The sequence below is a fragment of the Trematomus bernacchii genome, unplaced genomic scaffold, assembly GCF_902827165.1.
Source record: "Trematomus bernacchii unplaced genomic scaffold, fTreBer1.1, whole genome shotgun sequence".
Taxonomy (NCBI): domain Eukaryota; kingdom Metazoa; phylum Chordata; class Actinopteri; order Perciformes; family Nototheniidae; genus Trematomus; species Trematomus bernacchii.
In genome coordinates this window covers 1,150,967-1,178,409 of record NW_022987784.1, presented here as the reverse complement: position 1 = coordinate 1,178,409, position 27,443 = coordinate 1,150,967, and the positions used below count along the sequence as shown (strand labels likewise).

The 27,443-nt window shown below is 42.3% G+C and overlaps 2 protein-coding genes across 3 annotated transcripts in view; one reads left to right on the top strand and one right to left on the bottom strand.

Moving 5' to 3' along the window:
* The window catches only part of LOC117497448 (SRSF protein kinase 2-like), a 66,990-nt gene extending 47,412 nt beyond the window's left edge, over positions 1 to 19,578 (top strand). The window contains 13 exon segments of the mRNA XM_034149434.1: positions 157 to 244; positions 341 to 447; positions 2,283 to 2,426; positions 2,428 to 2,449; positions 4,075 to 4,100; positions 5,149 to 5,485; positions 7,370 to 8,368; positions 10,220 to 10,320; positions 10,797 to 10,904; positions 11,623 to 11,692; positions 13,105 to 13,197; positions 14,033 to 14,125; positions 17,396 to 19,578. Coding sequence (XP_034005325.1) covers positions 157 to 244; positions 341 to 447; positions 2,283 to 2,426; positions 2,428 to 2,449; positions 4,075 to 4,100; positions 5,149 to 5,485; positions 7,370 to 8,368; positions 10,220 to 10,320; positions 10,797 to 10,904; positions 11,623 to 11,692; positions 13,105 to 13,197; positions 14,033 to 14,125; positions 17,396 to 17,580 — 2,373 coding nt within the window. The 3' untranslated portion in view covers positions 17,581 to 19,578.
* Positions 19,579 to 19,808: 230 nt separating this feature from the next.
* Positions 19,809 to 26,040, bottom strand: adck2 (aarF domain containing kinase 2). 2 transcript variants are annotated; one of them, XM_034149433.1, is made up of 9 exons: positions 25,820 to 26,040; positions 24,746 to 25,667; positions 24,473 to 24,619; positions 24,217 to 24,345; positions 23,859 to 23,954; positions 22,608 to 22,886; positions 21,217 to 21,345; positions 21,023 to 21,076; positions 19,809 to 20,670 (listed from the first exon to the last, which is right to left on the bottom strand). In XM_034149433.1, exons 2-9 carry the CDS (start codon positions 25,610 to 25,612, stop codon positions 20,530 to 20,532), a joined length of 1,842 nt encoding a protein of 613 aa, XP_034005324.1. In that variant the 5' UTR covers positions 25,613 to 25,667; positions 25,820 to 26,040; the 3' UTR covers positions 19,809 to 20,529. The 2 variants fall into 2 exon arrangements, with proteins under 2 accessions (XP_034005324.1, XP_034005323.1); XM_034149432.1 differs by having other exon boundaries at positions 24,746 to 26,040.
* Positions 26,041 to 27,443: the final 1,403 nt, after the last annotated feature.

Below are 27,443 nucleotides of genomic sequence, written 5' to 3'. Positions count from 1 at the left end.
GTAGTAAGACATTTTTTAATAAGTAGCAGCATTATGAAGTTAGTTTCATTTACTCTCTCTCTGTCCTTTTTCCTTCAGAGTTCTTTGTTTTTATACCATCTTCTCTTCCCTCTTCCTGTCATGTTTGCTTCATCTCGTTGTCCTCTTGTCCCCCAGGTGAGGGAGAGCGACCCCGCAGACCCCAACAAGGACATGGTGGTGCAGCTGATAGATGACTTCAAGATCTCTGGAGTCAACGGCATACGTATCCCAATCAGAAGAGTGTGTGCTCGTAGTATGTGTGTGTGTGTGTGCTCGTGACAAAGATATAGTAGTGTTAGTCCTTGACTGACCATCCCAGATGTGTGTATGGTGTTTGAGGTGCTAGGTCACCACCTGCTGAAGTGGATTATTAAATCCAACTACCAAGGTCTGCCGCTGCCATGTGTCAAGAGCATTATCAAACAGGTAAGGAGACACACACACACACACACACACACACACACACACACACACACACACACACACACACACACACACACACACACACACACACACACAGTATACAGTATACCAGTGGTTCCCAAACTTTTTGTGCCCCACACCAAAGGACAAGTAAAAATCTCAAGGCACACCTATTGTGCGAAATAACCTTATAACACGTGTTATCACTCATATCATGTAAAATATCTGTAAATGTGCATAATTATTTACTAATGCCAAATAAAATGTGACAAAGACAACTATATTACTCATGAAATATTTATTAACGAAATATTTCAGAAATTAATTTGAAACTTTATCAAATTAGGCTTCATCAAAGCAGCAACACACTCATTTAAACCAGACAGGTCACAAAATTAAAAATTGTGGAGGATCAGGCTTTGGTGGTCGGCTCCCATCTCGGCGCACAGCTGGGAGAAGAGGCGAGATTTCAGGGGCCTTGATTTGATGTAATTCACCATCTGCACAGCCTGATTCAGCACCTCAGTCAACTCCGGGGGCATGGTTTTGGCAACTAATGCCTCTCTATGCAAAATGCAGTGGTTTGTCACGATATGTGGGTTTTGTGCTCTCACCTTAGCAATAAATCCTTTCACTCTCCCCGTCATGCTGTGCAAAGACTGACGCACATATTCCAGGTCAGACTGTTCTCTTTTAAATAGTTATTAGTTACCCTGAATATTTATTCTCCCGTAGTATGGCTTTCCATTTCTTTGCAAAAGAAAAACGTCTCTTTGATAGAGTCAGCATCAACATATCTGACGTTTGCCAGAAGTTGGGCAGCCCCACTTATGTCAGTAGATTCGTCTATTTGTAGGGAAAATCTGCCGCTCACCTGCAGTGCCATAAGACAGGTAACTTTCATGATACTGTCTGCTGACAGTTTTTTTCCTCTTTTCTTTCGGTGGTGGGTTGTCGGCAGTCTGCACTGGTGGTTCAAATGCGTCTTTCACAATATGACAACAAATTAAAACATAGGAAGCAATCCAATGAGTCATTTGACATAACTGATGAGAAATCGTGTTGTTTTACAAATGGATTGAGTTAGATTCTCTTTAAGAAGAAAGATGCCAGGCTAGTAGCTACACTTTTATAGTTGGCAGAATTATTCTGTGAAGCTGTGGTACTTTTCAATTAGACAACATTTGCATTTGTGTATCATGATACATGTGTTTTATAGTACGGAAACTTACAGTATTTTCATTTGGAATTCATCGCGAGAAGAAGGTCAAGATCTTATTCACAGACTATGAAAGACTGATTTGAGAGGGAAGAAAGACACATGGTGTAAATATATGTATAATAAAAACAAGAGGCAAAATTCACACCCATTACTCGTAATAATACATTCCATTGTGCACTTCACACTCCAGTACCGCTGCCTTCATAAGACGCAGCTCTTTGAGGCATTTTCCCCTCGGCAACCTGATGAGGATGGGGAGTTGTTGATCCGATTCAGCCGCTGCCAGCCACTCGACAGCCAAACGGGAGATGAGTAGAAAATAAATGAGACTGTTCCCCGCTTCCATCTCAAAGCCTCTGGACAGCATCAAATGAAACAGTGAAGCAGAAACATCAACAGCCTCTCGTCTCTGCCCTCAGAGGATGACCAGCATTAGGAGAATGGATAATCTGGCTCTGAAGAAGAGAAAATGAATGAAAGGGAGATAGATGAAAAAAAGGAAAGCGCTGAACAGTGTTGAGGCCTTGTCTGCAGAGTGTAATAATGCCTAAACAAGATGTGTGAGCATGTTTCTCGCTGATACAATCTGTGTCTGTTTATCGGAATGTGTGTGTAGGTCCTGCAGGGTCTGGACTACCTCCACACCAAATGTAAAATCATCCACACGGACATCAAGCCAGAGAACATCCTGATGTGTGTAGACGATGCTTTTGTTAGGCGTATGGCCATGGAGGCCACCGAATGGCAGAAAGCTGGAGCCCCCCCCACCCTCCGGATCAGCAGGTAGACGCACACACACTCACACACAGTCTGTTTTTAATAGAAAACAGTGCAACATTTCCGAAGTGTTCCTTTATGCGGAGTTAGTTTTGAAGTGGCTAGACATGCTAGCTTTTTCCCATTGTTTCCAGTCTTCATGCTAAGCTAAGCTAACTGGCTGCTTACAGTATTTGGTGTACAGACGTAAGAGAGGTCGATATTCTAACTCTAAGCATATCTTTCATTCATATTTCTTAATGTTTTAACATACAGATTTTTCCCTCAAACGTTGCTACTAAGTTAGCATTGTTTCACTTTGGTACATTAAAAGAGAAAACTTTTTAGAGTACATCGAACTTTGGCCGAAGCATAGGATCGGTTGGTTTAGTGTTTTATTTGTGCAAGACGTGTAGCTTCTTCATAGACATTTTAGTTTTTAGGACAAAGGGGAATAATTCAGAACATGTAAGCTAATTTGGGATTGGTGCGAAAAAACACGTATGGCAAATAATGTAGAAAAATATGTTGGTGTGATATTTATAGTGAAGAAAAATCTTCCAAGTTGAATATGGAATAAGTGTTCAGTAAAGAAAAAAGGGTTCACAGAGAAGCTTTTTTTACCTCCTCAGTTTCCAAACAGAGATATTTTTTGCTTTTTCATCTCCCGGCACCAAGTTCCCCAAGTTCCTCTACTGAACGAAAAATCCAGTCCTAAAAAAGATAACAGTCTCTACAAACTCTACATGAACCCTGTCCTCCCGGTGAACCCCCCCCCCCCCCCCCCCATAAGCTGTCAATTGCTTTCATCATCCTTCGGAGTCTCTCTGAGCCTTAGGGTAACCAATTATACTGCTTACATTTATTCACAATTAAAGTGGGGCGCATAACCATCAACTGTCAAAACACAGGAGCTTATGGTAACACAAACTGCCTCTGACTGAAGAGACAAATTAAATCAAATCATTTACCGTCATTTAGAAAAGTGTAGAAATGTTTATTCTAGCTACATTTATTTTATAAATGCGAGATTCATTTGGGATGTCTCAGAAAAGTAGGTATGGAGGAGGAAAATGGCAGTAACTAGTTTTCAGTTTATTTAGCATTTATTTTTGGTGGTTGATATATAAGTATACTTCCTGAACAGCTAAGCAACACACCTTTTAATCAATAACATTAAAATGGTTCAGTCCATTCTTAAATTATTGTGTTGTGCCCCACTTTGCTGTTGAGTGTTCACATTAGGAGAACATCAATGTACATTTGATTGATGATATTCAATTTGAAACCATCTTCGAAATTGGCGTTATCCCTAAGAATATTTAAAAATAACATTCATTGGTGTTAGATCATTGAGGTGAGAATAGTTTACCACATTCTCAGGCTTAAAAATAATAAACCATTCATATTACAGACATCTGGGACAATGAATTAATTCTGTTGGATTCTGGAGGATCTATTTCTTCGTTTTTGTGCACATCTCTCACTTCACCTACAGATTCTGTACGTATGAGGTCTATAAAAGGCAACAAACCTAACTCTCTCTTCCCGGAGAGTGGAGTATTGAACTCGGTGTGAACTTGGTTGTGTGGCGAATTGATGTTCATGAAACTTTGAAGCCTCTGACTGTGGTTTTCCTTTATGCCTGTCAGTTAGCACAGCCCCGCAGATCAAACCGGTGAATACAACAGATGTAAGTATAAAACAATAGGAACGCACACACACTCAAACACAAACACACACTCAAACAGTCAGGCACATACAGCATTAAACACTGTTTGGTGTTGTTTCTCTGATGCTAGAGGGCCTTTGAGGGTACTCGGTGCAACACAATATCTGTAGGCAATCCTCAACATTTCTCACAACAGTTATTTTAAACTTCTACCACTACTTTAGCAACAATGTTAGTTTAATAATTCCCCGATTAATGGGTTTGCAGCAATGTCAGACTTTCGAAAATACCTCACTAGATGCAGTTAAGCTATTAATTAGTTTTAAATGCCTGCCCCATCAGAGGAACTTGAAAATAAGTGATTGTATCATACAGTATAAGAAGATTTTGGTGCTGTCCTGTGAAAACCATGTATCTCCAAAAACATTAATTTATTATTTATTTTTTTGGTGACTGCTTAAAGGTAGGGTAGGTAAGTTTGAGAAACCGGCTTGAGATCGCTAGAATTTGAAAATACACAACCGGAGAAAATCTGCCACTTCCTTACAGAGCCCCTCCTCCAACACACACGAACGTGCACATGACCAATGAGGGCACCAGATAAGTTTGTGCACAGATGGAAGACTGACAGGCAGGTAGGCCATCCAGGTCGTACTTTTTACAGTATTACGGCTTCCACAGATGAAATTTTTTTATGGATTTTTTGTCAAAGCACTTAAGATATTCATTGCTATCGGGATGTTAAGAGCATTCCATGGAATATAACAAAAAGTGTATCTCGAGCCGGTTTCTCAAACTTACCTACCCCACCTTTAATTCAGAGTCTTTAAAAGGTTGTATTATTTTCTCAAACCGTAAGACAGTGGTGATAGGATATTTCAAATGTACTTATATTTAATGTTATAAACATACAATGGAACTTTTAGTGCACTCACAAATCATAACACACAGTTCAAATAAATATCAATACTTGTTATTCCCCGTCATGCCTCCCTTTGTGACTCTCCCTCTCCCTCTTCCTCTTCCTCTCCTGTCTGTTCTGTTTTCCTCCCAGGTGGGAAAGATCTCCAAGAACAAGAAGAAGAAGCTGAAGAAGAAGCAGAAGCGGCAGGCGGAGCTGCTGGAGAGGCGGATGCTGGAGATCGAAGCGCTGGAGAGAGAGGCCGAGAAGAAGGAGGAGAGATCCAAAGACGGGGGAGAGAAAGGGGAACACGAACACACCCCTCGTCCCTCTCAACCGCAGCTGGGCCCCAGCATGGCTCTGGGAGAGAGCGACGATGACGATGATGATGAGGAGGACGGGGAGGATGAGGAGGAGGAGGAGGTGGGAGAGAGGGAGAGGGAGAGAGAGAGGGAGAAGGACAGGCCAATGAGATTGACCAATCATACATGTGAGTACTTTCAAGTGTTCCCAGGTTTAGTGTTTCTGTTAACGGCTGGATTAATAAATCACTTAATTAAAGTGTGTTCAAAATGCTGTCTTTCTTTAAAGGGGCTCTTTTATGCACACTTTCAGGCATATATTTGTATGTAGTGTCTCTACTGTGACATGTTTACATGCTTTAATGTTCAAAAAGCTCTTTATTGTTCTCATACTGCCTGTGCTGCAGCACCTCTTTTCACCCTCTGTCTGAAACCAGAGCCCAGTCTGCTCTGATTGGTTAGCTGGCCGGCTCTGTTGTGATCGGTCAACCACTTAGAGATGTCCCGCCCCTTAGCCTATCACGTACAATGTGTTGGAGCGCTAGCCAATAGAAGCGCGAGTGTTACAAAGCATTATTATGCAAAGCATAATAGGGCCCCTTTAAAATGATAAATGGCGTATATTGCATGTGATTTGATATTGGTTAAATATGTATTTTAGGGCAGTCCGGGTGGTCTAGTGATCAAAATTGTTTTCTTTTTTGCAAACAAACGTTCTTTTTGAAATGAGTCTTAATCACCCAAACACATTGATTCTATTCTTAAACTCATGCTTAGTTTCATTATAGAAACAAATGACATGCATAGTCTTTATTAGCATTGCATGGCTTTACTTCATATTCAAACAGTATGTATCTTTTTGATTCTTCTCTCCTTATAGGAATCTAAGCTTATTCTAATTAGCATCCTTTTGAAGGCACCAGTTTGTTTAGTTCTTTACTGTAAACGGTGTGGTGTGCAATCCTCTCTTTCTTTGTGTGCGATCCACTGTGAAGTGAAAGTGAGATACATCCTGTGTGTAGCTTAGGCTGCTCTCTTTACTCTACTCTGGTTGTCAACGACTTGAAAGGTGATTTTTCTAAAGCGAGTATATCTTCAGCTTGAGTGAGTGTGTGAGTGTGTAGTTCCATGCCGTCTGTCAGTGAATGACTAGGAGGTGGATTGGCTCCAACCACTCTGCCCACGCTAGTCCCACTGTGTATAGGAGACAAGCCGCGTTCACACCAAGTACTTTGCCGTACTTAGTGCCCCGGCACTTATTACCCCAGGGCACTTAGTACAGATCGCGTTCACACCGGAATAAGTCCCTGAGGGAAGATTACGCAAATGAGCCGCTGACGTCACTTCGTCTTCTTCTGCTTTGGGTTTACTGGCAGGCCGCAAACAACTTCACGGCGTATACTGCCACCCGGAGTCCCCGGCCGGAAGTCCCCGGAGTTGGGGACTGGCTTCAGTAGAAGCTGCTGGGACTCCCAGCAGCTTCTACTGAAGCCTTCCGAGTAAATCGCCAGAACGCCGACACCTCCTCATCTCCACCGCTCCCATGTTTTATTTTGTGTTGCCATAAGTTAGTCTCTCTGCGTTTGTGCGCTGGGCGAATGCTAATGCTAATAATGCTAATGCGAGGATAATAAAATGGCGGCTCTACAAAACATTTCAGAGTTTTACGGGGCGTGGTTTGCAATTCGCCCAGCCAATCAGAACTGGGGCACTTTTTCCCCCAGGAGAGTACCTGCTCTCAGCAGGCACTAAAAATGGGGGTAAAAGTTCCCAGCACTAAGTACTCTTTTTGGTGTGAACGCGACATAAGGGGTACTAACGGAACTAAATGCGAAAAGTACGGGGAAAAGTACTCCGGTGTGAACGCGGCTCAAGGTTGATTCACAAGAAAGAAAAATAGAAACTCCGTCTTTCTCCTCCACCTTCTGTCTCCTCACCTTCTGCTTCTTTTCTTCTCCTTTGTATCTCTTGTGCCTCCTCTCCAGTCTCCTGGTCTTTGATTGCGTCTCTATCTCCTTCCCACTCACTCACTTCCTCTTTTAACAGTATTTCCTCTGCTCCTTCCATTTAAGGTGCGGCGCCTCCCCAGGAGCAGAACGAGGAGCTCCACATCAACGAAGATGACCCGGATGAGGAGGTGGATGAGGAAGACGAGGATGACGAGGAGGAAGAGGAGGAGGAGGAGGAGGAGGAGGAGTCCACGCCTGTCGCTGAAAAAGATGATGCCACTCTCCCCAACACGAATGAGGGTAATGGAAATTCCACCAAAGCAGAGGTAGAGGAGGATGGCGAGGAGGAGGAAGAGGAGGATGCGGGGGAGGAGGAAGGGTTAAAAGGAGCCGAGAATGAGGAAGAGGAGGTGGAGGGCAAGGTAGAGGAGGAGGAAGAGGAGGACGAGGAGGAGGAGGAGGAGGAGGAGGAGGAGGAAGAGGAAGAGGACGAGGACGAGGAGGAAAAGACTGAAAAGGAGGAAAGCAAAACAGAGGAGCCAAAGAGTGAGAGCAAAACAGAGGATGAGGAGGCAGCTGTAGAGGAAGAGGAGTCAAAGGAGAAGGAGGGGGAGGATGAGGAGGACGAAGATGAGGACGAAGATGAGGATGAGGATGACGAGGACGACGACACGACCACGGAACTCCTCACAGAATCCACCTCGCCCATGAAACCCCAGAACAACAAGAGCAATCTGGCCAAAACCAACGGTCACGTTTCGTTGGGATCCGAGGGACGGAAACCGAACCCTGACAATCCTCCGCCCCGCCCCTCCTCCACCGCCGAGACCCTCCTCTGCCCCCTGGTGGAGTCGGAGCTCAGCTACACAGACCGGGACCACTCTCTCAGCTCCGGGTACGAGCTGTACAACGGAGACCTGGGCGAGCCGGGGCTGACCAACGGAGGCAGCATCCGCCTTCCGCCCATCATCCCTCTCTTCCCCGAACTGCCCCTGGATCCTCTGCCGGGAAACCCCATTTCTGTGGGAATGGTGGATATCGGAGCGGGCCCGTCCCCCAACAGCCCCACGGCTGACCGCAGTCGCACTGTGTCCTCCTCCAGCACGGGAGATACTCCCAAGGGTGAGACGGTTTATTATATTCACTGATTCACACACACAGAGATCTACATTTTCACACATTTACAATTACTGATTTACTAATATAAGAAATCTATTTAGGAACTCTAAACTTTAAAGTGTTTAATATTTAGGAGATAAAACCTGTTAAGTTTTGTGCTCCTTAAGCAGTGGGGTAGGTAATTCACTTCAGAAACACTTCTTATATTCCATGGAATGCTCTTAACATCCTGATAGCAATGAATATATTAAATGCTTTGACAATAAATACATTAAAAAAATTCATCTGTGGAAGCCGTGGCACTGTAAAAAGCACGACCAATCATCTGAGCCGGCCCGGCTAAAATAACTGGATGGCCTACCTGCCTGTCAGCCTTCCATCTCGTGCACAAACTTATCTCGTGCCCTCATTGGTCATGTGCGCGTTCGTGTGTGTTGGAGGAGGGGCTCTGTAAGGAAGTCTGAAGGAAGGGGCAGATTTTTTCCGGTTGGGTACTTTCAAATTCTAGCGCACTCGAGCTGGTTTCTCCATTCTTACCTACCCTACCTTTAAATGTAATATGGGGCGTTCATTCATTGTACATTACACAGAGTTCGTGGGTGACTACACAGGCAGGGGTTAAGTTGTTAAACTGTTCTTGAAAATGTCTCTTGTAACTATGGAGACCACAAAAAAGAGCAACCCGTAATATAAAAAGGCAGAGAGTTATTTTTTTTACATTTTTGACACAATTATCACATTAAGACATATATAACGTGTAAGAGAAAGAGAGAGTCCAATCCCATTCAAAATGTTAAAATGGAGGCAATTGTAATCCCACTCTTTGAGTAATAAACTAGAGTTTGACTGGGGCTCTTCGACTTATATTTATTAAAGTTATTAGAGTTATAATATATACAGTTATTTGCAGTTAGTGGATTCATGTATTGAGTGACACACAACAAGGCAAGGCAAGTTTATTTATACAGCACCTTTCAACACAAGGCAATTCAAGGTGCTTTACAAAAATGAAAGACATTCAGAAAAAGGCATTTAAAAACAGTCATTAAAATCAAAGATAATAAAATAAACATTAAAAGAAAAGATACATGAATAAAAAGTTACAGTGCAGTTTAAGATATGAATAGTTCACACTTTTCCACTTTACTGATGCCTTTCTTTAAGGTTTCTCCGAACATGAGCTGTGTACGCTTGTACGGCACATACGTCCCGAGCAGCATGCACAGAAAGAAAACCAGCCAGGACAAGGTCAACAAAACATGCTAAAATGTATAAAAGTATAAATAAAACAACCTACTGCACCATACATGATCTACCAATACCGCCTCAATTCTGCTTTCTTCTTGCCAAGGTCTACTTTGCAAAGGTTATTTAAATTTAAATCTGCATGTAAAGATCTTCGGAAAGGTGACGAATCAGCGGAAAATAAATAACCATCAATGCTTTTTTTGCATTATAGCTGCCTAAGAAGAGAATCCAGTGGCTCATTATTATGTTTCAGAGTCATGCACATATGTCCTCTGGGTATTATTAATGACTCATCACCACCATTACTCATCCACCCACACCATTCATATTAGTATCATTACACTTTGACACTCTTTCTAGCTCTAGGGTCACTTTTAGGATCACATCTCCAGAGCCTCATAGGGATTTTAAACACAAATAGTTGTGCAAACACCACATAAAGCCAGTGAAACAACACTATACATATGTCATCACGACTATGCCAGGATTGGATTTATTGTTGAAAAAAGCCATAGCGCCTCTGATCTTTCATAAATGTCAATTATTACTTTTTATCTTTGCTGAATGTGTGTGTTAACCCTGTTCTTTTCCTCCACCTCCTCCCAGTTAAAGCCCGAGCTGCAGATCTGCTGATCAACCCTCTGGACCCGCGCAACTCTGAGACTATTCGAGTCAAAATTGCTGATCTTGGAAACGCCTGCTGGGTGGTAAGACTGTCTTGAAATTGATATATATATAACTGGATTGAATGCACTGTATTTGAAGCATTTTTACGTACTGTCAAAGCAGCAGCACAGTGGTACAATTATTTTGATTGTATATTATAAATATTGACATTCAAGCTTGACAAAATCCAGTTGGAAAAGTTTGTTTCGAGGAGTTTGAAATGGTAGCTTTGGCATGTTTTGAACAATTATTATTTGCATTGAGGAGTTTTCTTTAGAGGGCTGATCTTATGAACCATTACAATTGCAATCAAACAGTATACACACTAGAATCACAGATTGTTATTGAACTTTGACTATGTCTATAAAAAGGTGGCTTCCCATAAATTAACAAGACACTAGGGGGCAGCAAGAGTCATTGTTGTTAATTTTGCATTCAAAACATAAATGTTGTTATAGAAGCACTATAAGGGGTTAAGATGCAGAACCCCTCTGTAAGGTTTGTTTTCCCTTCACAGCACAAGCACTTCACAGAGGACATCCAGACGAGACAGTACCGCTCCATCGAGGTCCTGATAGGAGCGGGTTACAGCACTCCTGCAGACATCTGGAGCACTGCCTGCATGGTGAGGAGATACATACAGTGTAACTCAGTGGCGAACCGTGTCTATCACAACTGGACCTTCTGTAGACACACACACACCCTCCGCCGCCGCGCCCCCCCCCCCCCCCGCCGTTATAATGTCCGTCTTTTCACTGAATTGTCGTCTTGAAAAGGGTACTCAAAACAATTCCGATACAACATCATCTTCACCTGTTGCACTTGCCATTTCAACGTTAAAAACAATAACACGGCATATGAATTGCTTCGTGGCATTCATCTAGATCCTCTTCTGTCTCGAGCCAGTGAACTACCGGGCCTTCTAGAGGACCCTGGAACCGAGGGAAACTCTGAAAGAATGCGCCCATTGGCTACAAATCAATATATGATTGGTTGATCAAACTGTCAATCCAAAGGTACGCTCTCATTCAGTGCAACGGCCAGGGCATTCTATCAAGGATATAGAATACCTTGGTTGAAGGATATTCTACCCAGAGACCCAGAATCTGATTGGTTGCTGAAACCACTGAAATGTCAACCACAAAGATACGATTCTCATTTATTCATTTTACATACATTTGATTACATTTGATTTATATAATTAAATCGATTTTTTGTTTGTTTTATCTGAGTGTTCCAGGGTATTCTCTGAATACCTTGAAGGCCCTGACGGTTCGCCACTGGTGTACATTCCTTTATATCAGTATAGACTCGAGTAAAATACTTTATTTGATCTCTTGTAGACTTTTGAGCTGGCCACTGGAGATTACTTATTTGAGCCCCACTCTGGAGAGGACTACTCCCGTGATGAGGGTGAGTATTTAAATGTTCATGGTGTAAACAGACAAATATAGAAATATAAAATGCTTTCGTAAGTGTTCCCTAGGGGAAAGTTGTATTTAAAGATTTATTATGAATACATTTGAATTCTCTATATGTGCATTTTTAAATGAAAACGAGCTAATATTAATGGAAAATGTCGCTAAATGTTTTTGAAAGTGTTCTTACTTTAATTTGAGGTATTTTTGTATAAAATGTGTGTATGTGTGCTATTCAATCTCAATTTGCTTTACCGATTGAATCCATTGTTCAGATGCATTGATGCCAAGTGTGCCACAACGTGCACTGATGCAGTCACAGCTTGAAATTCATTCACTAAACTTTAATTTACTTGTAATTAAGTTTGAAAAACGCTTAATACAAGTGCAGACACCAAAATCAGATCTTTTATAGATTGTACAGTTTTAAGCATGCATGTGTGGTGGTTTTGTCAGCATGTCGTCCACATAAAAGTGTGGCTATTGTTTCTAACAATGCATCTGAACAATGGCCAAGAACTGTGATAAACCAATACTAATTTATTCATTATAAATTAAAAACGTCTAAATTGATCAAAATGGCCAAAATGAGCTTAGTTTAGCTACCCCCTTTCCCCAAATCCCCCTATCCACTGTCAACTGTAAATTCTGTCCTTTTATTCTGCTGCTTTGCCTCCACTCATCTTCACCCAACCTTTCTTAGATATATAGAGACATCACACATTGTCCTCAATCTATAGACTTTTGTAGCATACCAGATCTGTTTTGTAGAAACAGTTAAACGGTGACAGTTAGTAACAGAAGCATGAAGTCACATGTTCATTCATAAAGAAAATCAGACCCTGTGTATGCACCCTCATCCTCACCTCATGTCTTTATCTCCTGTGAGCTTTGATCTCACCAGCTCGTTCCCATTGCATGTGACTCACAGTTAGCCTCGTTTGGCATGTTTTGCACAGGCAATAAGCCAGTGTCAGATTGATCATGATTCAAACCTTTCATCTCCCTCCATTGAGGCCAAATAGAAAATCTAGCTCTGGGTTTCACTTCATTCAACTCTGAATCTCATGCATGTCTCTTTTATTCCAAGGCTGATTATTTCATTTCATCACCTCTGCTGTGGAGGCACAGCTCACTAACACAGGTTTTTCTCCTTTACTGTCTGTGACTCTCTCTTTTTTCCTTCCTCTCTCCTCTCTTTTTATTCCTCCCCAAACCCCTCTATGATCTTTTGTATCTGTCACTTCCTGATTTATTTCCCTATCCACATTCTACCCTCTTTACTTTCATCTCTCCTTCTCTTTTATTTAAGTTTCCCCTTCCTTGTCTTTCTTCTTTCTCTTTTTCTTCTTCGTCCTTCTTCCTTTCCCCCTTTCCCTCCCTCCCACCTCCCTCTCTCCTCTATAGACCACATAGCCCACATCATAGAGCTGCTCGGCTGTATTCCGAGGCACTTTGCGCTCTCCGGAAAATACTCCCGGGAGTTCTTCAACAGAAGAGGTAGCGCTGGCTAGAGAGCTGGTGGGACTGGGACACACAGAGGCCTAAAACGTACAGACATGGACACTAGCTTAACCCATCATAAAATAAGCTTATATTGCTGTGGATTAGATAGGTAATAACTGGATGTATTAAAGGTCACCTATTATGCAAAATCCACTTTTTCACGTCGTTTCTACATAGAGGGGACCTCTGTGTAAAGACATTCTGAAAGTTTCAGGAAGAAAGACCCCCTCTCTTTTTGTCCTGATCCATTTATATAAAAACCTGTCTGAAAATGAGCTGATCAGATTTGGGCCACTTTACGATTTTTTGGCTTGTGTAACCATTAGCCAATAACCAACCAAGGTAACCCCCCCCCACCTTATCACCTGAATCTCCTCCTAGAGCACCATTGTGTTCTTTTTAACCAAATATCTCTCAGAGGGGCGTGGGGAGGGGCTCCTTATTTTCATCTAAAGTAACAGACAGAGAATCAGCACTTTTGAAACAGGGCTGAAACAGAGGGGATTATGGGTAATGCTGCAATGATCTGTTTGGTGTTTGGAGCCAAACACTTCAGAGACATGTTTTGTATATATCTGAGACCTATAATATATTGATGAAAAACAGTATCATAGGGGACCTTTAATTAAATATTTTGACTGAAATCAGTGGGAACAATCTCATAAAATCCCCACCACTTGAGGGGTTAAAGTAGCTGTGTGTTCCGTGGAGCACCCCAAGGCAGCAGTGTGTGTCGGTCCCATACAGCCCGCCGTGTTGATGTGTATGTGTGCATGTTGTAATGCTGAATCGTGCCTGTTCCCTCTGTGATGTATGTGGTGGTGGGCAGACCACATCGCTCTGATCATGGAGCTCCTTGGGAAGGTACCACGCAAAGTGTTCGCTGCCGGGAAGTTCAGCCGGGAGTTTTTCTCCAAGAAAGGTAAACAACACCGGGGTCAAAGGTCGTCAGGAGAAGGGCAGGGGAGGCCTCACGTAGCTGTTTTGGGACGTTTTTAGTGTCATTACGTTTGTAGTACTGCCACAGTATTCTAAATGAATTCAAATCGTTTTCTCACAGCAAAAATTCCATTAATAATTGTAGCTTTATTGATTTCCATTAATATTGCATCATTATGAAATGATCACATTGTATTTGAGTTTTAGGCTTCATGTTTATGTAGTTTCTTGTTCTCTGGAAAGACAGCATTTTCATGGTTTAATAGGTCAATAAAAACACATTCATAAATAAAGGCACACCTGCTGTGGCCTGAAGTAAATTACATTTGACACAAAAACATGTTCATTGTTAAAGCAATTCAAAGACTACATTACTTTATTAAAAAAAAGCTAAAACCAGGTTTTGCTGATTTTGTTCTTATATGTAGTAGGAAAGTGGTCCTATATAATATAGTCATAATAAAATAAAATGTATAATAATATTTTTTAATATGCCTTTGGACAATCGGCAATAGAAAATATAATTCATAAAGTAATACTGATTTCTACTTATGGAATGCAACAAAATGGTTCATTTAATTCACTGCCATCAGAGGAAAAATCTGACATTTATAGACATGTATTATCTTAATATAGATTTCAACGAACCAGCATAGATCGTTTATACCTTTTTATAATGATTTAATTTGAAATATAAATGTATGAAACAACCAGAATCAAAACAACCAATTTCACTTGAAGTAATTCATCTCTACAGATTATATTTCGAGGGTAAATCAATAACTTAATGGTTAGGGTTAGGGTTAAATAAGAAGGTAGTCTATTCTAGTAATAAGATTACAATGGCAGGATTTACAATAACAATGACAGTAAAGTGGTACTCTCAGAACAGTGAGGCTTTACTGCACCTCAGGTCTTAAATGTCTCTGACTGCTCCTCTATGAGCCCGGTAAGTGTCTGGATCTGTGTTTGGTACAGCCGATAACCCTTTGCACTCTCTCATTTATTCTCTTTTCCCCCCCAATCTCCTTCCCTTTCTGCTCATATATTCTTTATAACGTGTCATGAGACCTGAATATTTTGCCTTTGATGTTGTCTCTATCTGAGGTCTGTGCCTGCACTTGATGTCTCAATGTTCTCTCTTTTATCCCCTGGCGCTCCGTTAATCTGGTCTGACTTTTCCCGCTCTGTCTCTCCGGGCTTCTGCTGTCTGCTTTCTGACGGGCGGTGCAATCGAGCGGCTGCGTTTCCTTCATGCACATTGATGGGGGAGACAAAACAATTGAACACTTTCATAAAAACACAGGTGTAAAGATTATAAATACACACAGTCATTTGGGACAGTCGATGTCTGTAATAATGCAAAAAGACGTCCTTTTAGACACTAAAACTTCATCAATACAATAAAAGGAATCTCAATGGTTTCCTTTCTCCCATCTCATGTTCTCCAATCAGTGTATAGGAAGGAGAGGTTACCATGGCAGCTGTGGTTTGAACTGACCCTTGTGTTTTGCCTCCATCATTAATCATCCGCTCCCAGACAGTCATTTTCTTTCTCTATTTAATAAAGAACAACTTCCTCTCCTCGTGTGTTTCCATTACATCTCCACTTCTCTCTCTCTCTACCTGTCGCCCTCTGTTCTTGTGGTTTGCAGACAATAATTCTACAGGTTACTCAACCCCATCATTACAGCAGCTCACAGTGTAACACACGTTCACAGTGGCAATGATACCAGGGAAATCAGCTGCTGTAGTGTTTGGCTGGAGCCTGCAGAATTCAGTTCACCCAAATAACCCCAAAACATTGCTTTTTTTTTTGGAATCTGGCCGGGCAGATATTTTTGTTTATTGGCACAAAACATTGAACAATTACAAAGTTAAACAGCAACATCTTTTTTTTAAATGTTTCATAGTCACTGTAGATGACCAAGTCCTGTATAGAGTAACAACCTGCAGCTTTTTAAGAATAAATACACCAAAATACACAATCTGTCTCATGTAAGCTCACGTTCTTAAAAATCAATTGCTGCTTTTAATAATAGAACGGTATTGATGGTGATATCTGTAATTCTGGCCCTGGATTTTAAAGTTAGTGGTATCTCCCACCCTAAATCCGTACCATCTGTACATACTTCACTGAGCACTGTTTTTATTAGTGTGACTTTTGTAAAAAGATGTTGCTGTTGATTTTTTTCACATTTTGTCCTACTTGACCGTCCTGGGGTGGAGGCTGAGATCTCAGAGATAAATATCTTAAGTGAAGAGTCAAAACTAAAACGATCTGCATGGCTAGATATTACTAAGTGAAGTAAAATGATAATGCTGGTGTTTGATCTTTTTACAAAACAAAACAAAACCAACAAACCTGTCTGTCTACCAACCCTTTCTGATCTCAATACTGTCTGTGGCAATCTATTTGTTACTGCCTAATGGGACAAAAATATATATAGTACATTTAATTTCTAAAATGGCTTACCTAAGTGTACTTTTTTAGCTTACATTACTTTAACAGGTGTAAATAGTCAGTTAGTAGTTGGGGACTATTTTCAGCCGTGTATTATACAAATGTGTAGGTCTATGTATTTGTACAGCAGCAGCCAGCATATGTAGTGTTTACACAAAATAAGCCACAGTGCCCATGTTCCGCATAATGAATGAACATCGTATCCATTACAAGTTGTCCACAGACAATTCATTGTAGGTTTTGGATGATCCTTCTTAAAAGTAACCTTAGTACTATCACCAGTCTTTTGGTGTTTTCGAACAGAAACTACATTCTGGTGAACCGACCCTCTTAAAGGTGGGGTAGGTAAGTTTGAGAAACCGGCTCGAGATACACTTTTTGTTATATTCCATGGAATGCTCTTAACATCCCGATAGCAATGAATATCTTAAGTGCTTTGACAAAAAATCCATAAAAAAATGTCATCTGTGGAAGCCGTAATACTGTTAAAAGTACGACCAATCATTTTAGCCGGCCCGGCTAAAATAACTGGATGGCCTACCTGCCTGTCAGCCTTCCATCTGTGCACAAACTTATCTCGTGCCCTCATTGGTCATGTGCGCGTTCGTGTGTGTTGGAGGAGGGGCTCTGTAAGGAAGTGGCAGATTTTCTCCGGTTGTGTATTTTCAAATTCTAGCGATCTCGAGCCGGTTTCTCAAACTTACCTACCCTACCTTTAACTCCGCCCTTCTGTTTTATCTCTCACATCCTCATGCTATCATTGACTCTGCTCTCTGTCGCCCCCTGCAGGCGAGCTGCGGCACATCACCAAGCTGAAGCCCTGGTCCCTGTTTGACGTGCTGGTGGAGAAGTACGGCTGGGCGCACGAAGACGCCGGCCTCTTCACCCAGTTCCTGCTGCCCATGCTGGAGATGGTTCCCGAGAAGAGGGCCTCGGCCGGCGAATGCCTCAACCACCCCTGGCTCAACTCGTAGCCACAATGTCTGATCAGATGCCCTCCTCCCTTCGTCCCCCCCACTGTTAGCCCAAACATCCCCCCCCCTGGTGGCAGCCGGTGGAACAACAGCATGGAGAGAAGCTAAAGACAGTCGGAGTAGATGATTATTCTTTCCTGCCCTATCCCACACATCCATTTCATGCTTATCTGAGTAGGCTTAAATACCACACAAGCCCATCATACATTCCCAAAAGGAATTCAAAGACAAGCATATGGAGATAATTTGGCATAGTAGCTGTGTCTTCCAAAACATCTCCCAAAAAGATAATTTATAGATGATGGATGCTGCTCACGTAAAAGGGAGAAGTCTGGGAAGAGATGTGCTGCCGTGAAGACCCAGTCCCTTCCATCTAATCTCCTACGAATTCTCAGTTTGACCTTGTTTGGATCCAGTCATGGATCACTGAGAGCTGCTGATCTTTTCGATGACGTGAAACAAAAGTCAACGAGAAGCTTCATCTGCCATGACCTTAACGTAGCTTGGGCCTCAAAGACAATTGTGTTTATGAGAAGATAATGAGCGCTGAGCTTAAGACCTATACATAGACCCTTCTTCTCTCTTTCCAGCCCTGTTGGCCTTCCTTGCGCTCCCTCGCCCTGCTATGGAAGGACGCACACCCACATCGTACTTAAAGTTTACACCCTGATTTCTTCCACATATCCAATCCCAAGAAGCCCCTCCTAACTGTTTGGTGTCCCTTCTATCCCCCTTGTAAATGAGCTATATGCTCCTGCTGGGGCCGCCTCAGAGAACTGGAGGGCAGCCAGTCCTCCAGGGGGCTGACAAAGACTGACAGAAAAAGTGCGGGACGAGCATTAAACAAAATACAATCAATTCAACACGGAGGAGGACTGCTTGGTCTTAAAAGACTATTTTTAAAATGCATGGAGAGACTGATGGATCAGCATGAACGGATATGACAAATGGACGATGGATGCGATATTTTATTTGCGCTGCTTTCTTTCCTGTTTCATCACCTCTCTTGGACATTATGTTAGAAAGACTTATGTTAGGATATTTTGGTGCCCCCTCTGAGTGAGGAAACTATGTTACAACCTGTTCCCCTTCAGCTTTTGACATCCCTAATTCTTGGTCCTCAGCCATCATTCCTGAATTTTATTCCCAAGAACAATTCTGTTGATTCTGTCGTGGCACGTTTACCTAATCTATCTGATTGGTACTATTCCCCTTTTTTCCCTATAGAGGAACCCTTTGATCCCTTAACTATTCCAGAAAGGGGATGGTCACATGGAGGTTGCACTTGTCTTTGTAGATGTCCTTCAGGGATTTGAAACCTTTGTACATAGAACTGAGATCTTGCAACGCAGACAAGCGACCGTGGACAAAGTTTCAACACACAAGCATCATTCCAAAAACAGAGGCTGACGTTGGCATATTTTAACTTCCTCTGGCACAGGGGGCCATCGCTCCTGGAGGGATGTTCATACTGAACTGTGCCACCTGGTGGCTGGATGAGAGTACTGCATTGCCACACACTGCTGCTACTCTCAGTGCCAACGCTCCGAGACGTTCCACTTTATCTCTCCACTTAATCTCTATTTCTCTGTTACACACACACACACACACAGAAACACACAAGAGAACATCGTCACAATTAGTCCAGTTGCCTATTTTTCGCAATAAATGAAAAAAGATGAGTATAAGTAAATGGTGAGATATTTTTAAAAACTATTTAATTCATTAAAAAAAGAGGGAAAAAAATAAAACAACTTTTCTCTGGTTGTTGTGACCGTGACATAATCTCGTCTTATACTGAGGTGATTGTGTTTGTCTTTTAGAGATGTTTTGATTTTCTTTTGTCATTGTTATTATTAATTATTATTATTGAAAGATTTTTTTACACAGTTGTCACCTCTCCCCTCCCTCCTTACTTGAACAGTGCTGCTCTATCTGGGCTCTTGATGGTGATAAAAGAAAAAGTCAACAGTTTTGCAATAAAGGGTATGTGATGAGTTTTTTTGCACCAAAAACCTCCTGATTTCACTCTTTCAGCCATGCTGACTGTTCTTCCTGATGACATTGACAGAAACGCGTCTCTTGTCTGTGTTTTTCATTGACAGATTTAATAAAATTGTAAATTAATGGATACTGTGCCCATGATGTAATGAATGTTCTGCTTTGAAGCAGCACCAGTCACTAAAAGGTGAGAAAACTTTCACTTGGTAACAAAAAAAACCCATCAATTAACAGATTCCCTTTTTATTGAAATGTATTATTCATCAAATTGTTCCCACTATTTTAATGGAAAGTTAGAAGAGATGGTTCAGTTGTGTGCACACTTAGTCTAGACTTCACTTCATCAATGGAACAGTATAGTGATTCACACAAGAGCAAATATGGCCCATTAGACAACATTATCTCAGATGCAATAAAATACAGAGCAATAAAAGACATCTTGAGATCAATATTAGTCATTAAAAAGTTAAACATGCATTGGACAGCAACCAGGGATAGTCACAGTATTTCCTCTTATATCTTAAATCACTACAAATGGTCTCTGATGCAATCTATGTCTGAGTCCATTAGCACTCCATAAACACGGGATTGCTTCGTGTAACGCACGCACTCTCCTTCATTAGGCTCAGTTAGAGGCGCCTGGAAGATTCTTTTCCTCTAAATGAAATGATAGCACAAACACAGTAGATGATGAAACGCATGAGAAGCAGAGATCAAAGTGGGAATACAACAAATTAAAAATGAGGTATTTAGGGCACTGCTACAATGTAGAGAAGAAACAGTGTTTTTGGCCCCCACAGTGGCATCTTGTTAGCTTGAATACAACCACCACTATATCGAGAACACAGCACACGCATGCACTCTATCTATAGATCTACTATATGTATAAAATATATAGAGTGTAGGTGCGTTGTGTTGTTACAGATGCCCAGCTCTTGTGTGTGTGTGTCAGAGCCTTGAGGTATAGTTTTTTAGCAGCAGAGGTTTGACAATATCCAGGATGTCCAAGTTTGGATCCAGTGTCCTGCCGAGACCCTCCAGCACCATGATGGCAAACACAACGGAGGCAAAGTTACTCTCCAGCTTCACCTAGAAAAACAATCAACATCGAGTTTAATAGCTGATCAAACACCTTTCTGCAACAAAGCTGGTACATGTATTAAACCAGCTCAAATGACACGTGTGCAAGGATAGTTTTGAAGACCTTGAAGTATAGGATTATCTCTTTAAAGACTTGTATTCATAGATTTCTCAGTTAAGAAAATAAAACCAAATATTCATTGACAGTATAATTATGTTTTAAACTACATTGCCACGTCCCATCAGGGATTCAAATTATGTTTCCTCCCCTGATTGACAGTTGGCAGTATCCTAATTACAGCATTTAAAGCTACAGTAGTAGTTTTTTTTAACATAAATATGTAACCTCCTGATATTTTACCTTGTGCTTGATGAGTACACCAAAGACTCTGGACAGCAATTCCCCCACTTGGAACTATAAACACAGCAAACAAAACACATCATGAGAAATCTTTAGTGACTGTTATTCCCTAACACAAAACCAACCAACACCATAAACTACGTGTGCATAGGAATAAGTATAACACTGAGATATTTGCAATTCCAGGTAAGTACCTTTCCCAGGGAGAGGCTTTTGCTGAGAGCATTGTCCACCAGCTGGGCCATCTCCTTCTTAAACTGCGGCACATCTTGGCAATCATTGGCCCGAGCGTGATTCAGGAGCAACTCTGCCACTCGCTCGCCCTGAGAAAAGGAAATCCAAAACCATGGCAACAGTTAGTCAAAGCTGGAGGTTTTATGTGACCTACAGATTACATACATTTCTTGTTAGCCATTTAAAAAAAGGTCATTAAGGGCTAATATAAGTACACTGCTTGAAACCCATCTTCTACATCAGGGGTGTGCAAACTAAGTTGATAAGAAAAAAGCATCGAGTGGGTCGCAGATGTGGGAGTGAAAAAAGAAAATAACTTTTTTCTTTTCCAAACTAAGTCAAACTTTTATTTTGAAAGCCGATTTTCTAACGCTGCTCATGCAGTAGGCGTTGGACTGGAAATGCCGGAGAACATCAACGGTTTTGAAAACTTCAGTGACGTAGTGATAATCTTCTCAATAAAACATCTTTGCTGAGGTTTTTTTTAGTCTTCTGGCCAATCAGAATCAAGATAACGGCATGGTTTTGTTGCAGGAAGTCCCGACGGAGAATAACTTTGCGGTAGAACTATTCTTTATACATCCATGGGTACATATTCAGATAAAAATTAACACGTAATGAAATACGACCCCCGGTTTGATGATTGACAGGTCACAGAACAATGGGAGCTATCTACCCTTACCCACAATTTAAAGTACAGACTCTCTCCTCTTTACTCTTCTCTCTGTGTGGAGCAGCAAGTTCAGCTGTCAGAACAAAGTGAAAATCAAAAAATGGCATAAACTATTATTAAATATGTCTGGTGGTAATGGATTCATTTATTTTCTTCTCAGAGTGTACCAGAATGCGTATTTATATGTTAGTATTTCAAAAAAGCATGACACGTTTTCACGTATGGTGAATTTGCAGGATTGGCTCCATGTCTGCCTTTTTATTGAATGAATACAAGTCAAGTGTGCCTTTTTTTGTTATACAGTTCAACTTTGATTCTAGAAACTTAATGACCTTCATCAGATTAAACTTTCTTTAAAAGCATACTTTAGTTCTGTGAAGGGATATAAGGATATATGCACTGTACTTCACTTTAATTACAATTGTATGCTGATTTTTTGTTGAATAGATTTGAGCGGTTCAAAATGGGGGTGGGTCACGATTTATTGACAAGGAAAAAAGTGGGTCCCGAGGCCTGACCAGTTGAGAACCACTGCTCTAGTGAGTGGCCCAGCCCTTCGAATATCTTTCTGTATGTGGCCCTCTGTGAAAAAAGTTTGGACACACCTGTTCTACATGATATGCAATCATTTTTATCATAGACTTTCCTTATGTCATAGTTCAGCATGAACCTCATTACCTGATGCAGCACCACAGCAGTGAACACAGCCTTGAGGTTGGACAGGTCGTGCTCGCTGAGGTGGGCTACGATGCCGGCGTCCAGCAGCACCAGCTGCAGAGGACAGGGCTCCGGTCTGATGCTGACCACCACCGTGTCCCACAGGTCAGTGAGGGTGGTCTTACCCTGAGCCTCCCCTGAGACCCCAGCCCCGTCAGAGGAACCAGGAAGAGGCCCGGAGCAGTGGACCAGAATGTTCCCCGGGTGGAGATCACCGTGGACAAAGTTATCAACAAAAACCTGGAAAACAGACATATAGATGGAGACAATAAGCAAACATACAATCTAAAAGATCTTAAAGGGCCCATGTCATGGCCATTTCCACTGATCATAATTCCATTGTTGAGGTCTACTAGAATAGATTTATATTGTGCATTTTTCCAAACTCACATTGGTTTCTCATACAGCATCTCTGTAAACTACGTGTATTCACTGAATTTCACTCTCTGCCTTTAACGGCTCGTTGTAGCTCCAACAGCTCCAGCCCCCACCCTCCCTGTGAGCACAGTGTGCTCTGATTGGTCGGGACGTTGTGAATCGCGCTGAGCTCCGTGGAGGTGTTGTTTCCTTGTTTAGGATACATAGCGAAACACAGCCAAACTCATCCTGAGCACACACAAACTCACAGCCGAAGTAAAAACAATAAGTGTGGCTTGATATTGAGTAAGAAAAAGGTTGATAAACGCTGTGAGAATGGGTCTGCAGAGAGAATTTCGCCGCGATCCCAACTGTCTGTTATCAGCCTGCAGCCAGGGAGGAGAAATCAGCAGAGCTGCTGCCTGCACATAGAGTGTGTGTGTGAGGAAGTCCGTGGATTGGTCAATTTGAACCAATCAGCGGGGGCTTAACGTAACGGCTCCGCGGACGTAACGTAACGGCTCCACGGATTGGTCCATTTCGTTCCGGGTGCGGGTTGACATCATGCCGTACCCGGAACGAAATGGAAGAATCAAATGGACAATGACGTATCTCCAACGAGGCGTTTTGGGGAGGTATTTTCTGTGTTAGAGTTTTACTCGCTACAGGGTGTACTTTGAGGGTTTTGACTCTGCACACCGTTTACATGCATAAAAACCTTCATAACACACAAGGGGACGGGTAATAACCGGAAAAGCATGACATGGGCCCTTTAATCACATTCACACAAGTCATGAAATAAGAGTAATGGTAAAAATAACATGCAACAGATATCCTGCAGGTGACATTTCTCACCATCTTCAGCATGGTCTCTATTCCCATTCTGGCGATTCTCTGCTTCACCTCTTTAGGAATGTCAGGTCTCAGGTAGTTGGATATGGGCTCACTCTCCTGAAAAACATGTTGAAAATAAACAGGACAACGTGGGCTTCATGTACATAATTATTTCAACCACAATTATTATATATTTCCTGAAAATCTGACATTTTGTCAATTGTTGTTGAGTTATTTAAAGAAAGACTATCTTTCATTAGTTGTAGATGTTTGCTTTTGATATTCTGATATGTGTTACATTGCACATTTGGGGCTCAAACTACCACTCAATCATGTTTGTCAGTGTTTTTGTATACATTTTGAATCCGTCTGTACTCACCTCAAAAGTCTCCACTAAAATAGACCTGGTAACAAATGGTCGTAACGTAGTTGGGAACTTGACATAATCCACATTGCGGAAATTTTCCTGGAAACGCTCTATGTTCTTGGCCTCAAAGCGGAGATCAATCTGAAAAAAGGGTGTATTTCTTTAAGTATCACAAAAGAGTAGACAAATAGGCTCATATGTGCAATTAAAGAAATAAGGTTATTGAAAATTCTGTATATTTTAAATGTAGGGATCTGAATATTCCCACCTGTTTTGTCATGAGCTGCTCAAACTCCTCTACTATCTCACATAGACTGAGCCACTTGAGTCCAGGCAGGCAGTGCAGGAGCCAACTGCCCATTTTCATCAGCAGGATGTCCATTTCCACCTGCCTCCTGACGCCTGGATGAATCACCTGTACAACCCCAGAAACTATTTATAAGCTTCTGCTCCTGATAGACAGTCTGTACCGAGAAACGGTTACTGAAGGCATGATTCTGGCATGACTCCATTGATGCTGTTTTGTGATTTTAACACTCACCTTGATAGCCACAGGTATCAGATGGCCCTTCTCTGTGCTGCTGTCCTCAAAGCGACCTTTCTCCTCATAGCCCTCCTCCTCCTTGCCCCCTCTCCAGAGCTGTCGCAGGGCCCTTGCGACTCCTCCCAGCCCAGGGATCTCCCATGCCTCCAGCAGGTCTTCTTTCTCCATCTCCTCCACCAACAACTGGAAGGCTGGATCCTCCACCTGGTCTGTCCTGGCCCAGCCTCTGTACACCTGAGCCACACACCCTGAACCCACCGGCTCTTTGCTGTCAAACATTAAAACGTTCCTCCAGCCCTCCCCAAAGGCCCTCCGGAGACACTGCTTGGTGTGGCTCCAGGAGTGAGGGCGCACCTTTACATGAAGCGTGGAGAAGCGCTCACAAAACTCCTGAGGGAAGATGTCCCGTCTGGTGCTGGCCCACTGCCCCAGCTTGATGAAAGTAGGACCAGATGTTTCAGTGACCCACAGAAGAGCCCCCAGCCAGCAAGACGCCCAGCGAGTGGACACCAGAGTCAGGGGCGAGAGGAGGAGCAGGGGGCCAAATTTGAGGAGAAGGACTAATGCACGAAGGCTAAGGCGAAGAAAAAATATTAATTTGTGCACTTGGACTTTGGCAAGGGATTTCTTGCCTGCGGTTGGATGTGGAAGAATGGCTTCCTGGCATCTGGCTGCACACGGTGATGCATTGACAGCACCCCAACATAGCAACGTCACCTTGGGTATCTGCGACAGTATCTGCCTTCTTTTTACAAAATATGTCCTGGAGCTATGGATGAGCCTGGTTCTGGTAAAGCAGCCTGCTTTATGGAAACTGTACCTCAGATTGAGAAGGATTGCTCTTGCTCCAAAGTAGGTCATCATGTCAAAGGGCTGTCAGATCAGTCCAAAGGCGACTTGTCTATTCTGAATCACCTATCTGTAAAATCATCAGTTAAATATGACCAGCGAAAATCATAAATGCAGTCTACATGTCAACATCTTTAATGGCAGGAAATCCACCTTCAGAGTGTAATGCTACATTGAACTAGCTAACGGTACAAGAATGTTTTACTAATTCATTTAACTTACGTCTTACGGTCAGTCGTTACTGTATTTTCCTTTAAACAGAAGGGAACTGCATTGTTTTGGTTGTCGATAAGTGTCATGGTTCATCTGTCTCTACTGTAGCAGAAGTTTGATCAGATATAAACATGAAGCATCATTGATATCACCTCAGAGCATACCTACATCCATGGAGCATACATGCAAACATATCTATGAACATTGTCACTACCCGATCGGTCCAGCTGCCCGATCTGTACTGCGCATGTGCGAGATGGTCCGCCACTACATACGGCAACTGTACTAGGACACTTGACACAGTGGCTTTTGGCAAAGCAGAAAAAGAACTGATAAGAACTGATAATAGATGAGTTATTGTTATTACAACGTGACTTCACTATTATTTAACAACTCTTTTTATTGGGTTCTTTTATGTGGGGTTAAATACATTGTCAGAATAAGTGAGACATGGATTTAACTTCTGTTAGACAGCTATATGCCATACATTTTTGCATACATTCAGAGTAAATATTTATTCAGTATGATAGCTGTCTAACAGAAGTTAAATCCATTTCTCACTTATTCTAACCCCAAATAAAAGAACCCAATAAAAAGAGTTGTTAAATAATAGTGAAGTCACGTTGTAATAACAATAATCTCTCTCGGTTCTTTTTCTGCTTTGCCAAAAGCCACTGGGTGTTTCTCAATCGCGAGTAAAGCTGCTTCAGAGCCACTATTTCAAGCATACTACGTCATCGAGTGCCGCCGAAGTACTGTTCCAATCTCCAGCATACTTGGAAATCTACCGAGCCCGGCGTACTCCGTTTGGAGAAATATCGAGGCTGCACATGAGTAGACTCCGCGGTCTTAAAATACCCACAATGCTTTGCGCACGGACAAATTTCCCCAAATCTGTGGCGGAAGATGTAAGGCGGGGCCTCTCATATGACGCACACCTGCACACTTGCTAGCGTGTTCCACACTTCGTTTTCCGAATGCCAGGAAGTATTCTTGACTCGCTTCTGAAGCAAGATGCTCGGCAGACATGTGCTACAAAGCAAGCGTACTCGCGATTGAGAAACACCCACTGTGTCAAGTGTCCTAGTAGAGTTGCCGTATGTAGTTGTCCAATATGGCGGACCATCTCGCACATGCGCAGTACAGATCGGGCAGGGGGACAGATCGGGTAGTGACAGTGGGTGTTTCTCAATCGCGAGTACGCTTGCTTGGTAGCACATGTCTGCCGAGCATCTTGCTTCAGAAGCGAGTCAAGAATACTTCCTGACATTTGGAAAACGAAGAGTGGAACAGGCTAGCAAGTGTACAGGTGTGCGTCATATGAGAGGCCCCGCCTTACATCTTCCGCCACATATTTGGGGCAATTGGTCCGTGCGCAAAGCATTGTGGGGATTTTAAGACCGCGGAGTCTACTCATGTGCAGCCTCAATATTTCTCCAAGCGGAGTACGCCGGGCTCGGTAGATTTCCAAGTATGCTGGAGATTGGAACAGTACTTCGGCGGCACTCGATGACGTAGTATGCTTGAAATAGTGGCTCTGCAGCAGCTTTACTCGCGATTGAGAAACACCCAAAGAGTGGAACAGGCTAGCAAGTGTGCAGGTGTGCGTCATATGAGAGGCCCCGCCTTACAT

Coding starts and splice junctions, on each gene's coding strand:
- adck2 (XM_034149432.1), bottom strand. CDS start 25,612: ATGATGACCTACTTTGGAGCAAGAGCAATCCTTCTCAATCTGAGGTAC. Junction 24,620..24,745: donor TGATACCTGTGGCTATCAAG/GTGAGTGTTAAA, acceptor GGGGTTGTACAG/GTGATTCATCCAGGCGTCAG. Junction 22,887..23,858: donor TAGAGACCATGCTGAAGATG/GTGAGAAATGTC, acceptor TCTGTTTTCCAG/GTTTTTGTTGATAACTTTGT.